This window comes from Caretta caretta, chromosome 10 (assembly GCF_965140235.1).
Source record: "Caretta caretta isolate rCarCar2 chromosome 10, rCarCar1.hap1, whole genome shotgun sequence".
NCBI lineage: Eukaryota > Metazoa > Chordata > Testudines > Cheloniidae > Caretta > Caretta caretta.
Genome location: NC_134215.1, coordinates 50,142,887 through 50,158,798, shown reverse-complemented (window position 1 = coordinate 50,158,798; position 15,912 = coordinate 50,142,887). Strand labels below are relative to the sequence as shown.

General features: G+C 39.3%; 1 protein-coding gene across 8 annotated transcripts in view; it reads right to left on the bottom strand.

Moving 5' to 3' along the window:
• Positions 1–15,912, bottom strand: part of SCAPER (S-phase cyclin A associated protein in the ER) — a 369,412-nt gene that overhangs the window by 74,317 nt on the left and 279,183 nt on the right. For all 8 annotated transcript variants that reach the window (XM_075132981.1, XM_075132982.1, XM_075132983.1 and 5 more), the window contains one exon: positions 11,676–11,799. In XM_075132981.1, coding sequence (XP_074989082.1) covers positions 11,676–11,799 — 124 coding nt within the window. The remainder of the gene's footprint in view (positions 1–11,675; positions 11,800–15,912) is intronic.

The window sequence follows — 15,912 nt, the reverse complement described above, 5'->3', positions numbered from 1 at the left end:
GCATTACATTTTGCTGTATAAAGTGGAATGAAATACTAATCACTGACATTTTAAAGTATATGCATGAAGACATAACAATTTAAAACAAATGTCTACTCAATAGACCACCCGGAACAGTTCCCGAATGAAAAATGTTCAGTGTTATATTTCAAACTTTAATTTCTTTGTGTTATAGTCCAGGTTCATTCATAAGATTTCAATTGGAAGTAAAGCTTTTAGGAGCCTGAGGGGCAGATCCTCATCTGATATAAAATGTCATAGCTCCACTGACTTTCAATTTACATCAGACAAGGATCTGTCCCTGAAAACTTGCGGTTTTTAATCACTCTTATAAAAGTTAGAAGCCCACAGATCCCAAAACAGACCTATTCTAAGTAATCACAAGATAATCTAAATACGGAGATATTTTGTGACTGGATTTACTCATACAAATGGTTTCTAAGCAACTTGCCCTCAGGGTTTCTGTATTAAGGGGTGTTGCACACCTTGTGATGTTATCTCTGCTCACTTAGTCACTTGTGTTTGTATCGCCCAATCAGTCATGTTGCTGTGCTTTCTGCAGACATAAAGCCACCGGGCTTGCCTGAACAGAAATATTTTGGAAAATGTGCAGTTTTTCATAGTATTTGCAGTAAATACTAGTGGCTCCCTATATGAATTAAACAATTAAGCAATGAAAATTGAGCTAATGCTAACCCCTAAGGTGGGTGGTCTGTGCAGGTCAGGGCTGGGGTCAATAGCAGGGTGGATATAGAGAAAGCTTGCATTACAGCTGTCTGACTGTACCTGGCCAAGGAATAAACAGAGCTCTTTAGCTTCTGGCATTTCCAATCGTTCAACCTTTAGGCAGACACATAAAAATACACTCCCTCTCCAAAGAAGAACAAGGGCTACCAATTTAACCAGAATATTACAGCAGTGCCATTCAGCCCACAGCAGGAAATGCTGTGCCAGCATTTCTACTCTAAACCTATTTTCATAAGGGTTTTCAGTTTGGCTCTAAACTTTCATTGTAGGCTGAAATGTGACAAAGAAGGTCTCCTTTCAAAAGCAAACCGATTCATAAATTGCACAATAAAATATAAAAATGGATTCAAACCATTTTTTTTAGTTACAGGATTGCAAAGAAATAAAAGATGCTTGTGGTGTCAGATGCTTTTTACATGCCAACACTGAAGCACGCCTTCTATTATGTTAGAAACTGCTTGATCAGGATGGCCTGATATCCCAATTAAGTTGGTTTCCCCTATGTCTGCTTCTTTTGGGTGACGATCCTCAACCCTCCAACTGGAGGTGAAGTCAGAAAGGGAGCAGTTTTTTAAAGCACCTCTTGAACTTGGATGATGCTTTGGAGATAAGAAGCTCTGCAGCTACTTTAGTTACCCTGGAGTGCAGAAGCTCTGCACTTCCCCTACAGTGCGTGTTGCAAATCATCTTGTTGACAGCTCCTCCTACTACCTTCAGTCTCCTCCATGCACCTCTTATAAGCGCTTCCTCTTCAGAGCTCCTGTGAGTGCCCAAAAATGAGTGACCCTGTGGAGGCTGAACATCATGGACATTGCAAACGCTGCATGGACTAAAACAGCTGAGGAGCTCCTATACTTGTTGGCTTACAATCCTTGTAGTTATCAACGTGGAGATTGTAAACTCTTAAGAGACAGGGATGCGATTAAAAACTGTGCCGCGGCCTCAGTTTTTGCAAAGCATAGAAGCGTCACAAAATCCGTGACATAGGGAGTTGAGACAGCAGCACATTCCGTGGGATGGACTGTGCTGTTTAAGCAGCATTACCACACCAAGGCAGTCCTTCCCAATGAATTACACGAAGGGAAAAAAACAGTTCCCTGGGAAGTGCCCCATGTAACTGGACAACCAGATTTAATTCGCCCCAAATAAATGTAGTGTACTACATGAATAACATTTTACAGGCCATTTGTCTATCATGTGAATATAGCTTTAAGTACTGTATTTAAAAGCATAAACTGTAATTAACAAGTTGTTTTGTTTTAGTAGTTTTCTGTGCATCTATATGGAGAGATTAATTTTTAGTACATTATACATAGGGCTGGGTTAAACAGGTAGAATCATTTTCATGAACATTTCCACCAGTTCATTTCGTACAGTTTTTGTGCTGTCAAAGGATGCTTTATATAGAATTTTGAGGGCCCAAACATTTGAAGATTACCTGGAAGAATCAACTTGTACAATAACACAAGATTATGAATTTTTGAAATTTCACCTAGAAATACAAATAGCAGCCACCTCTGGAAAATTTGACGTGGGGAGAGAAAGTTGGCAGTGCTAGAACAATAGAGTCATATACACATTTATTATGGAATGGCAGCCATCACCTCAGAGTTAAGAATGCAAATAAAGTTCCATTATTTTTGGTAGGGTGTGCTAGAAGAAAAGCTAGTCTGTTTCCCACCAGGATCTCAGATTGTATACAAAAAAATTACTGATTTTTCTGGCTCATACACTATGGGTTTGATTCATCACTGCAGGAACAGAAGGGTACAATCTACATCCCTTTGCATTGAAGGAGATGTCCATTTCCAGGATGGGCAGTTGACAGTACAGTCACTGGCCTCCCATGGGGTTTCTGTCATGGAAAGCAGCTGTAAATTCAGACCAAGGTTCCATATTCAAATTCAGGCCTGAGAGATGATAATCTTGTGTGCAAACTCCAGTACATTAAAAGCAGGACAAAAATCTTAATACTGTATGTTGTATGGACAGCAAACATTTTTGAAAAACCCAAATATTAAGAGTTTATCTGATATGGTAGCAAAATAGTTTAAAAGATTTTGCATTTTCTATTTATTTTTACAAAGCAATTAGCAAGAATTTGTCTATCACGAAGTATCTTGAGAAGTGCTTATTACAGATATATCTATAAACCTTCAGATTTACAACAGTCAGATCAGGATGAAAGGTCCTGCATTGTTTTTACAAACGTCACAATATGTATTCTTATTTTATGATGGCAATGATGGAAGGTCACAAAATTATTTTAGGAGGGTCGTGGTATTGCCCCCCTTACTTCTGTGTTGTCTTCAGAACTTGGGAGCTAGAGAGCAGTGGCTGTTGGCCGGGCACCGAGCTCTGAAGGCAGCGCCCTGCCAGCACCAGTGCAGAAGTAAGGGTGGCAATACCATACCGTGCCACCCTTACTTCTGCGATGCTGTGTTCAGAGATGGGTGGCCAGCGAGAGGCGGCTGCTGACTGAGGGCCTAGCTCTGCAGGCAGCAGCACAGAAGTAAGGATAGCAATACCATACCATGCCCCCCTTACTTCTGCATTGCTGCTAGCGGCGGCTCTGTCTTCAGAGCTGGGCTCCTGGCCAGCAGCCGCCACTCTCCAACTTCCCAGCTCTGAAGGCAGCGCCTCTGCCAACAGCAGTGCAGAAGTAAGGATAGCAGTACAGCAACCCCCCCACAATAACCTTGCAACCCCTCCACAACTCCTTGTTGAGTGAGGTCCCCTACAATTACACCACCATGGAATTTCAGATTGAAATATCTAAAATCATGAAATTTATGATTTTAAAAATCCTATGACCGTGAAATTGACCAAAATGGACTGTGAATTTGGTAGGGCCCTACATATCAGTAAATGAAATGATTGGCAGTAATTGTCTCTCTTGTGAGTCAGCTATTTATAATTCCCTGGTATTTAGTATGTCCTTTGAAAGGGAAAGAAAAAAATAATCTAATTTTGGATGCTTATGCCCACCAAAAATTATAACAACATGAATGCATTGGGCACTAATTCTTAATGAATATGCAGTTGAACTAAATGTAGGGTGTATCCCGGAGGGAAAGGTCTGAATGAACATAAGCACCTAGGTCAGCTTCAGATTGTTTACTACCCTGGGCCATCGTGTCCAGCTTGTTATTTTGAAAAGCTTTTGGAAACTTCTCTTTGATCTAGCTGAGAACATATAGTTAGAAAATAAACTGTCATGCTTTTACAGGTTATTTTTGAAGCATAAAAGGACAGGTATTTGTAATATAGCAGATGAAAAACCAACCTAGGAATATTTCTTACGGAACAGATACATGATTTTTATTTATAAATTTATGTACAGTAGAACCTCAGAGTTACGAACATCAGAGTTACGAACTGACTGGTCAACCACACTCCTCATTTGGAACCAGAAGTACGCAATCAGGCAGCAGTAAAGACCAAAAAAGGCACATACAGTACAGTACAGTACTGTGTTAAAGATAAACTACCAAAAAAATAAAGAGAAAGTTTAAAAAAAGATTTGACAAGGTAAGAAAACTATTTCTGTTCTTGTTTCATTTAAATTAAGATGCTTAAAAGCAGCATTTTTCTTCTGCATTATAAAGTTTCAGAGCTGTATTAAGTCAATGTTCAGTTTTTAAACTTTTGAAAGAACAACGGTAACGTTTTGTTCAGAGTTAGGAACATTTCAGAGTTACAAACAACCTCCATTTCTGAGGTGTTTGCAGCTCTGAGGTTCTACTGCATAGAGAAGTACATGCTTTATACAAATGGCTTTTTCTAGGAGTGGAAGAGATATCTTTGTAGAAAATTACATGACAGTTCTAATTTGCTTTGACAGCTATCTGTTGAACTACAATAAAAATCAATCCAAGCTTACAGTTCAAACATATAGACTCATTCTTCTCAGTGTCAAGCCTTCTAAAACAGTGTTTCTCAAAGCTGGTCTGCCGCTTGTTCAAGGAAAACCCCCTGGGGGGCCAGGCTGGTTTGTTTACCTGCCATGTCCGCAGGTTTGGCCGATCGCGGCTCCTATTGGCTGTGGTTCACTGCTCCAGGCCAATGGGGGCTGCAGAAAGCAGCGCGGGCCGAGGAACGTGCTGGCTGCCCTTCCTGAAGCCCTCACTGGCCTCGAGAGGCGAACCACAGCCAGTGGGAGCCGCGATTGACCGAACCTGCGGACACGGCAGGTAAACAAACCGGCCCGGCCCGCCGGGGGCTTTCCCTGAACAAGCGATGGACCGGCTTTGAGAACCACTGTTCTAAAATATATATCTAGAAAGGTTTTCACTATATACTTACAATCATAGAATCATAGAATATCACGGTTGGAAGGGACCACAGGAGGTCATCTAGTCCAACCCCCTGCTCAAAGCAGGACCGATCCCCGACTAAATCATCCCAGCCAGGGCTTTGTCAAGCCTGACCTTAAAAACTTCCAGGAAAGGAGATTCCACCACCTCCCTAGGTAACGTATTCCAGTGTTTCACCACCCTCGTAGTGAAAAAGTTTTTCCTAATATCCAACCTAAATCTCCCCCACTGCTACTTGAGACCATTACTCCTTGTTCTGTCATCTTCTACCATTGAGAACAGTCTAGAGCCATCCTCTTTGGAACCCCCTTTCAGGTAGTTGAAAGCAGCTATCAAATCCCCCCTCATTCTTCTCTTCTGAAGACTAAACATCCCCAGTTCCCTCAGCCTCTCCTCATAAGTCATGTGTTCCAGTCCCCTAATCATTTTTGTTGCCCTCCACTGGACTCTTTCCAATTTTTCCACATCCTTCTTGTAGTGTGGGGCCCAAAACTGGACACAGTACTCCAGATGAGGCCTCACCAATGTCGAATAGAGGGGAACAATCACGACCCTCGATCTGCTGGCAATGCCCCTACTTATACATCCCAAAATGCCATTGGCCTTCTTGGCAACAAGGGCACACTGTTGACTCATATCCAACTTCTCATCCACTGTAATCCCTAGGTCCTTTTCTGCAGAACATCTGCCGAGCCATTCAGTCCCTAGTCTGTAGCGGTGCATTGGATTCTTCCGTCCTAAGTGCAGGACTCTGCACTTGTCCTTGTTGAATCTCATCAGATTTCTTTTGGCCCAATCCTTCAATTTGTCTAGGTCCCTCTGTATCCTATCCCTACTCTCCAGCGTATCTACCACTCCTCCCAGTTTCGTGTCATCTGCAAACTTGCTGAGGGTGCAATCCACACCATCCTCCAGATCATTTATGAAGATATTGAACAAAACCGGCCCCAGGACCGACCCCTGGGGCACTCCACTTGATACCGGCTGCCAACTAGACATGGAGCCATTGATCACTACCCGTTGAGCCCGATAATCTAGCCAGCTTTCTATCCACCTTATAGTCCATTCATCTAGCCCATACTTCTTTAACTTGCTGGCAAGAATACTGTGGGAGACCGTGTCAAAAGCTTTGCTAAAGTCAAGGAAGAACACGTCCACTGCTTTCCCTTCATCCACAGAGCCAGTTATCTCGTCATAGAAGGCAATTAGATTAGTCAGGCATGACTTGCCCTTGGTGAATCCATGCTGACTGTTCCTGATCACTTTCCTCTCCTCTAAGTGCTTCAGAATTGATTCCTTGAGGACCTGCTCCATGATTTTTCCAGGGACTGAGGTGAGGCTGATTGGCCTGTGGTTCCCAGGATCCTCCTTCTTCCCTTTTTTAAAGATGGGCACTACATTAGCCTTTTTCCAGTTATCTGGGACCTCCCCCGATCGCCATGACTTTTCAAAGATAATGGCCAACGGCTCTGCAATCACATCCGCCAACTCCTTTAGCACTCTCGGATGCAACACATCCGGCCTCATGGACTTGTGCTCATCCAGCTTTTCTAAATAGTCCCAAACCACTTCTTTCTCCACAGAGGGCTGGTCATCTCCTCCCCATGCTGTGCTGCCCAGTGCAGTAGTCTGGGAGCTGACCTTGTTCGTGAAGACAGAGGCAAAAAAAGCATTGAGTACATTAGCTTTTTCCACATCCTCTGTCACGAGGTTGCCTCCCTCATTCAGTAAGGGGCCCACACTTTCCTTGACTTTCTTCTTGTTGTTAACACACCTGAAGAAACCCTTCTTGTTACTCTTTACATCTCTTGCTAGCTGCAACTCCAGGTGTGATTTGGCCTTCCTGATTTCACTCCTGCAAGCCCGAAAAATATTTTTATATTCATCCCTGGTCATTTGTCCAATCTTCCACTTCTTGTAAGCTTCTTTTTTTTTTTGTATTTAAGAGCAGCAAGGATTTCACTGTTAAGCCAAGCTGGTCGCCTGCCATATTTACTATTCTTTCCACACATCGGGATGGTTTGTTCCTGTAACCTCAATAAGGATTCTTTAAAATACAGCCAGCTCTCCTGGACTTCTTTCCCCCTCATGTTATTCTCCCAGGGGATCTTGCCCATCAGTTCCCTGAGGGAGTCAAAGTCTGCTTTTCTGAAGTCCAGGGTCCGTATTCTGCTGCTCTCCTTTCTTCCATGTGTTAGAATCCTGAACTCGACCATTTCATGGTCACTGCCTCCCAGGCTCCCATCCACTTTTGCTTCCCCTACTAATTCTTCCTGGTTTGTGAGCAGCAGGTCAAGAAGAGCTCTGCCCCTAGTTGGTTCCTCCAGCACTTGCACCAGGAAATCGTCCCCTACATTTTCCAAAAACTTCCTGGATTGCCTGTGCACCGCTGTATTGCTCTCCCAGGAGATATCAGGGTGATTGAAGTCCATCTACAGGACTCAGAAACAAGGAAGAGCTGACCTGGCAACTTTGTATAATCTAATTCAAGTTATGCAGCTTCAAGACGTGCATGCATGTAAATAGCATGGTCTGATCCAACATCCAGAGAAATCAATAGAAAGATTCTCCAGGTATGTCTACACTGCAATTAAAAACCTGTGGCTGCCCTGTGTTAACTGACTTGGGCTCACAGAGCTCAGGCTAAGAGTCTGTTTAACTGCAGTATAGATGTTCAGGTTCGGGCTGAAGCCCAGGCTCTAGAACCCTGTGAGAGGGGAGGGTCCCCCAAACACAGTTAAGCAGCCCCTTAGCCTGAGCCTCACGAGCCTGAGCAGTTGGCATGGGCTAGCCGTAGATGTCTAACTCCAGTTAGACATCCCCTCAGTGACTTTAACGGGCACTGGATTAGGCCTTGAATGACCACTAGATGACATAGCTGGTTCAATAAGGAGATGTAGACTAAGAAGGGGTGACTTACAACAGATTTCCTACTATTTTTTCCTTATACACAATAAACATACAAGTGATGTTTTAACAAGGAACGTACTGAAATGTACACTCTAGAAAGCAAGAAACACTAAGTCAATGTTTTGCTTCTTATTTACAAAACTTTTATTTCCTATGTTTTATACCAGGTCGACCATGTTTCTACTACAGAAAAAGGCTAGGATGGCTTTTTTACATAACTCTTACAATAACAGTATTTGCTTCAAGAAGAAAAAAACATTTTTTCTATAAGGAAAAGGAACATTTGAGCACCAATAAAAGTTATGATTTTTTTATAGCTCTGAATTTTAGCATCTGTTACACTGATGTAAATCTCTTCTTCATCAAAATGTAATGACTGGATTATGAAGAAGTAGAAACAAAATCACAAATATATATAATTTGGACGGAATTTATATGTAAATACTGGGAACGTGTAAATAAATTATAAAAATAATTTATGCAATGGAATATATTTAGATACTTAAACTATTTTTCTATATTTGCATTCAGTGAATATGAGTATGATCCAGCACTGAACCTATTTCTTCCCTAATCTTCTCTTCATCTTTAGGGCTAGAGACCTGCAAACTTGATGCACTCAAGAATTATCTGTGATATTATTTTTTATTTGTTAAGTGACAACAATATGACTGGTGATGTTCAGATGTAGATAAAGGCAGCTCCTGCCCCAAAGAGCTTATCACATAAGAAATGCTGGAGTTAGTCTAACTATTTGCATGAGTAAGTGTGTGCAGCAATGGGTACATAGGGCTAGATCCAAAGGCATATGAAGTTAATGGAAAGACATCAATTGATTTTGGACTCGGCCCAAAAGCACTAAAAAGGACAGGTATCTTTCAATTAAAATAAGACAGGTATCTTGACAAGTCATCTGTCAATTAAAATAAAATAAAATGAAATATTTCCCACCAAGACGTTAATTTCCTTGAATTAAGAAGCAAAATCCTAGGTGCGATCAGACTTGTTTTCTTTCAAGAATGCAGAAGTAAGAAAAGTAGTATTTATTTTCAGGAATCTTGCATAATGACAGGTTTCAGAGTAGCAGCCGTGTTAGTCTGTATTTGCAAAAAGAAAAGGAGTTCTTGTGGCACCTTAGAGACTAACCAATTTATTTGAGCATAAGCTTTCGTGAGCTACAGCTCAGCATCCGATGAAGTGAGCTGTAGCTCACGAAAACTTATGCTAAAATAAATTTGTTAGTCTCTAAGGTGCCACAAGTACTGGTTTTCATTTTCAGGAGTAATACCCTACATGTACCGTACCTCTTGCATGTATATCACTCAAGAATGATTTTAATACATATTTCATTACATTGGGAAGTTATTCCAATTAAGGGCCATATACTGCCCAAAATCTGCACAAGAGACATTAATAACAGAAAGCTGAGTTTCAGTGTGGCTCAAGGGATTTAATTGGTGCTAACTGGAGTTCTGCTGCAATTCAAGGCAGTATTTGGCATTATACTATGAAGTTCTGTTCTGGATTGAGGGTAGCTCTAAGAATAGTACAGTTTTCTTAGTGAACATGGCCAGGTGTGACTGGCAATTTCATTCGTCTGTATATAACAAATACCTTGTATATTTCTACAACAAAAGAGGAAGTTAGTTTTTGCATAGTAGTCTTGGCATAGTACTAAAATGAGGAAGGGGAAGGTTTTCGGCATCAGAATGGATCTTGTCACTTGTAAAGTGCTGAAGTATTTAATGTCTTGTGTAATTAACCCTGGAGTCCGTGTTTTGGCTCATTCAGCAGAAAGAAAACAATGTTGTGGCTGTCCTAACATTATACATGCAACTTTCACTAAATATAATTAAAATCTAATATCTGGAATCCTTTTGGAAAGATTTGGTGAAAAACCATGAGCTGGCAACTACACAGAGTAGAATTTAAAGGCTGCCTTCAGGTTTTCTTTGTTTGTCAACGATCTTTTGAGTGTCGCTTTTTAAGTGTTCATTAACAGTCCCGATGGCTTGTTGACTCTAACAGTGTCATGTAAATTATTTAAGGCATGTACATAATTTTTCAATTAACAAACTGCTTGGCTCATGAAAATACATACACACAATTTATAAGTAGAAATTCTAGATGAAATATCTCATGATGAGCAGGTCATTATGAATTAAAAATGAGTTTTCAAATAAAATATTTAATGATATCTGAAATTAAATGAAACATTGCAAAATTAAAAGTTTCTCAGTTAAACAGTTTGCAAACTGTTTAACTAGTTTGCAAACCAAATTAAGGCTACACATTGAGCAGACTTATATGTTAGATATTAAAAGATACCTGAATTGAACTTGTGCAGAAATAAAGCTCAGATAACTATTCACTGAATGGTTTCAGAGTAACAGCCGTGTTAGTCTGTATTCGCAAAAAGAAAAGGAGTACTTGTGGCACCTTAGAGACTAACCAATTTATTTGAGAATAAGCTTTCATGAGCTACAGCTCACTTCATCGGATGCATACTGTGGAAACTGCAGAAGACATTATATACACAGAGACCATGAAACAATACCTCCTCCCACCCCACTCTCCTGCTGGTAATAGCTTATCTAAAGTGATCACTCTCCTTACAATGTGTATGATAATCAAGGTGGGCCATTTCCAGCACAAATCCAGGTTTTCTCACCCTCTGCCCCCCCCCCCCCCAAACTCACTCTCCTGCTGGTAATAGCCCATCCAAAGTGACCACTCTCTTTACAATGTGTATGAAAATCAAGGTGGGCCATTTCCAGCACAAATCCAGGTTTTCTCACCCCCCCCCCCAACACACACACACAGGAGAGTGAGTTTGTGTGTGTGTGTTTTGGGGGGGGGGGTGAGAAAACCTGGATTTGTGCTGGAAATGGCCCACCTTGATTTTCATACACATTGTAAGGAGAGTGGTCACTTTGGATAAGCTATTACCAGCAGGAGAGTGCGTTTGTGTGTGTGTGTTTGGGGGAGGGGGGGTGAGAAAACCTGGATTTGTGCTGGAAATGGCCCAACTTGATTATCATACACATTGTAAGGAGAGTGATCACTTTAGATAAGCTATTACCAGCAGGAGAGTGGGGTGGGAGGAGGTATTGTTTCATGGTCTCTGTGTATATAATGTCTTCTGCAGTTTCCACAGTATGCATCCGATGAAGTGAGCTGTAGCTCATGAAAGCTTATGCTCAAATAAATTGGTTAGTCTCTAAGGTGCCACAAGTACTCCTTTTCTATTCACTGAATGTGATCATTAGTGGAATTGAAGCTGGAAGAGTTAAAGACAAAACATCAGCTGACTATCTGAAGTGTTTTTTGTTTAGTTCTTAAATATATTTTGTGTGTGTTCACAGAATTTGTTAACAGAAATTTTCAATTTATACACAATTACAGTACGTACACATTAACCAAATACACATGAAAAAGCAGTAGTCCATCACCTTGATTTGTATTGGTATACATTCTGAGTGCAGTGGTAGATGTGATGGGGCACCAATGAAAATTTGCTAGGTACTCTTGTTTTAACTTTCCTAGTACATACAAAATATTTTCAATGTCAATACCATTGTAGACATGTATTCAGACTTTGAATCCTGTATTTTTCTGGTATTTTAATATACCAAATATTTCAGTATACCAGCACTAAGCAAACACACTTCATTTCTAATTCAAGGTAAAAATGTTACATACCGTTAACTGATGCATCAACAGATCCATTAAAAAAGTGATCTTATTACTAAACAGAACATAGGTGCAGTTTTCTGTGCAATTACTGCAGGTCAGGTTGTAAACATTCACGGCACTGCAGAGTGACCTAAAATAAAAAATGAAATATCAACATACTTTTCTTCCTAAATATACTAATCTATAAAATCAAATATTAGGCTGTGAGGAGTATCATCAGGCAACCTAAAGTGACGGTAAGTTTAATTAATTTTTCATACTCATGTTCCACACAAAATACAAATTAGCATTAGGTAGGTTAAATAAATATTTACATGATACAGAAGTTCTGAGTGAACCTATATACATTCCAAATTCCATAGTGTGTTACCACTGCATCTGCTTTAGAACCAGAACTTGGGTTTAAAACTAACTGCCTGCCTCGGAAGCTGTAATGTTTAAAGGAGCAAACTCTCCTATGTTACATGTGGTATTAAATGTCTGTGCGCATATACACACCTTCACATTCTTACACACATCATTGGTATATTAGAAATATAGTAAATGAAAAAGAAAAAAAGGAACATCTGTACAGTATCAGGTAAAACTTATTTTTGCACAATTTGAAAAACTAATGTTTTTTCTGACAGAATTCATTATCTCATGCAAGTAACCTAGGTATACAAGATCACTGGTCAGTTTGGTAGCAGAATATTCAAGCAGAAGGATATGTTAGCATTTCCTGCTGGTTAATTTATAACACTGTACTGGGATCAGCTTTAGAGAGGGTCTGGCTTGCAGGCCCAGCAAACGAAGGTGAATTGTGCTGAACAAAAGAACAATTAACAGGTGAAATGTCAGTCTTTTGCCTCAGGTGAATCTCCCGTTGATTTTGGGACTTAGGTCTAGTCTACACTGGCAACGTTAAAGCGCTGCTGCGACAGAGCTTTAATGTGGCTTGTGTAGTTGTGGCAGAGCGCTGGGAGAGAGCTTGCCCACCGCTCTAAAAACCCCACCTCCACGAGGGGCGTAGCTCCCAGCGCTGGTGCACAGTCTACACTGGCGCTTTACAGCGCTGAAACTTGCTGTGCTCAGGGGGGTGTTTTTTCACACCCCTGAGCGAGAAAGCTACAAAGCTCTAAAGCCCTTAGAGAGACAAGGTAGGTGAGGTAATATCTTTTACTGGACCAATCTCTGCTGATGAGAGAGACAAGTTTTCGAACTTACACAGAGCTCTTCTTCAGGAACTGTGAATCATTGGCATCCCCATCATGGGGACTGTGAACTTGGGTGCATAACTACATTAGCAATGATGGGAGCTATATGTACATATCTGAGGGGAAATAGATGGTATGTTTGCAATAGCAAAAGGGAGAGCGCCAATTCTGAAAAACTGGAAAAGCAAAAAGAAAGTCATAAACAAAATGGGCCATAACAGTTCAAAATATATACAGTAAGCCTGGTTCTTCCCTACGTTGCACCTTGTGGAGTTATTTATTCCTATACAAAGTGAATGCTTTATGTGGAGTCAGAACTTTCACAGGAACTGGTCAAGGCTATGGAACTCATTGCCACATGAGATAAGCCAGACTAAAAGATTTTATCACTTTCAGAATAAATGTTTTAACAATATTTTCTTTGATTTAGCATTTCCTCAAAAATTTATTTGCGTACAGACAAGCACACAGACACAAAACACACATACAACACAACTCTACAATAAAATATAATAAATAAATAAATAAAGTCAATAAACAATTCTGGTTGCTTTCCAAAAGGAAAACAAAGAGAGAGATTGTTTTTATTTCTATTTTTAAATACATGGGAATCACTAATGTGACGCAGGCTAACCAGGCTCAATGGACAAGCCAGACTTGAGATCATTGGTAAAATTCACATTCTAGAATAGCTTGGCAGTGCCAACTGACAAGTTTTTATAGAGAAGCTGTCAAAGTCACCATCTGACTTTACTAACTGTAAAATTAATTAAATAAATTTATCTTTGTTTTATAGTTTTATTTTTTCTCGCAACTGGTGAGCATGGAGTGGGAAAATATTTAATGGAGAGAAAGCCAAAGGTCATCATTTTGTAGCAGAGTCTTAACAATATGTTTTTGTGCAGTCCCCTACTGAATAAGATTTATTTACTACAAACATTTAGGAAGCTTGCCTAGGTATTTATTTATATTGTGCTCATCACTGTCGCAGCTGATCATCTAGCTGATCATCTCCAAAGGCTGACAATTTAGAGGCATCATATATATCAATTTCAAATTCTTTCTCACATTTCCCAAACCAGTAAGGGCTGAGAATGCTCAGAAGACAGTGAATTTATAGTAAATTGTTCCTCTGTGTTGTTCGATTGCTTCTCCTCCAAATGAAAACGAACATTATTGGACTCTAAAGGGAATGTCATCTAGTCTTCCTTGGCTGATAAGAAAGTGACAGCAAATGGGGCACTAAGGATGGAGGAATGTAAAAACTTATGTATTGAGACTGTGATTGGAACAAAGAACATGCTGCAACATTTAAAAATGGATCAAGAACATTTCTGGGAGAATTTATTTATATGATAGTTGATATTATAATTCCCTTCATTTAGACATGGAAATCCATATAATCATAATGCCTGTTTGTTAATATTCTGAATATAACCATATTAATAAAAATATTTTGTGTATTGTTTATATTGTCTAGTTATAAATTAATATATTCACTCTGACTGGAACGCACTCATCCGGAAATGTGGTTCAAATAGTATAAAATACAATATCAAATTAGTGCTTTCTGAGCTGCAATGTCATTCACTTGTTTTTCAATCTACACTGACAATTCCTGAGGAAAATTCAACTAGTATGCCTCTTATCTATGATGCTTAAAGTTAAAAATATATATGCAACCAAGCTCTCTTTTCCTAACCTGGCTTTTAAAAGAGGTTTATATCCTTCATTTAACAAAATGAAGGATGAAAACATATTCCTACAGTAGTACTGAAAAATTGTGCTCTGGAACAGTGTTTCTCAATGACGAGTCAATGGGTTGGCACTGGTCCCTGAGATTTCCTTGACACAGTTTAGGAAGGCAACAAGCCGGTCCCTGGTATCAAAAAGGTTGAGAAATACTGCTCTAGAGGACTTAATTTTTCTTTCAGCAAAGATAAGTCAACATATATTAATGAAGCTATTACAATTAGAAACATAAAGGACATCTGGCAATGCTTATTTTCACTATATAAAGGACAAGTTTTAGTTCTCAACTTTTGGAAAGCTCTTTCACCTACTGCTCTAAAGGAAAGATTGATTAATTTAAATATGAAAATACATTTTCCTAACCCTTGAAATTTGAAGTTAATAGATTAATTTTACATCCTGATAAATTATTTCAAAATGTTTAGAATTATGTAGTTCTCTTACTGAAATACCAGTTCAGAGTAGATGGCATATTTCATAATTCCAAAAAAGAACCGTCATTCTAGATAGATCTAAAATGAAGAATCCTCCGTCTTAGATGAAGAATAAATTAATCTGAAGTAATACACCCTGGTTTTGTATTTCCCAAATGAATCTTACATCCAAAAAGTATTTGAAGTTCGAGATTCAAATAATGCCTTTGAAAGTGTGGAATAAGCAAATGCATGTCAAATTAATTTTTCACAATAAGGAGGGCTTTTTTAATTGATAACATAAGCTTGTTAACTATAGGCTACTATGATTAGAATGTATTTAGACATGTTCTTCACTAAGGTTCAGTTATAGAATTTTTTTATTCAAAATTGGAAGTGTCAGCACTGAAGCAGGCCCCAGGTGGTTTGCAGTGTTAAATGGCAGATTAAAGTCAGCACAACTAATTTCTTTACTTTAATCTTATTAGTAGAACAACAGCTGTCAACTGTCACCATTTCTGCACAAGGCCTCTGAGACAAGCACAGAAAGCTCTGGTGTCAAGCAAGAAGTTCATCTAACTATAACTTAAATTTACCAATTTGCAAAATTAAATTTATTTTTTGATGTTTTTGTATTGGCAGATTTTATTACTCATATTTAAAAAAAAGTATGTATCAATAAAGCTATCAAAATTATATTAGGGTAACAGAGTATTTTCCTCACACATAAAGCAGTTGTTTATTGACTACTGATGTTGTTCTAAACTTTGTATGCACACCGACAAATCAGCTTTAAAGCTAAGTTAGACAGCACATATACTCAAACCACATAAGTCTACCCTCTGATGGAAAGCTTTACTCTAAACTAGAGTAAATCCAATT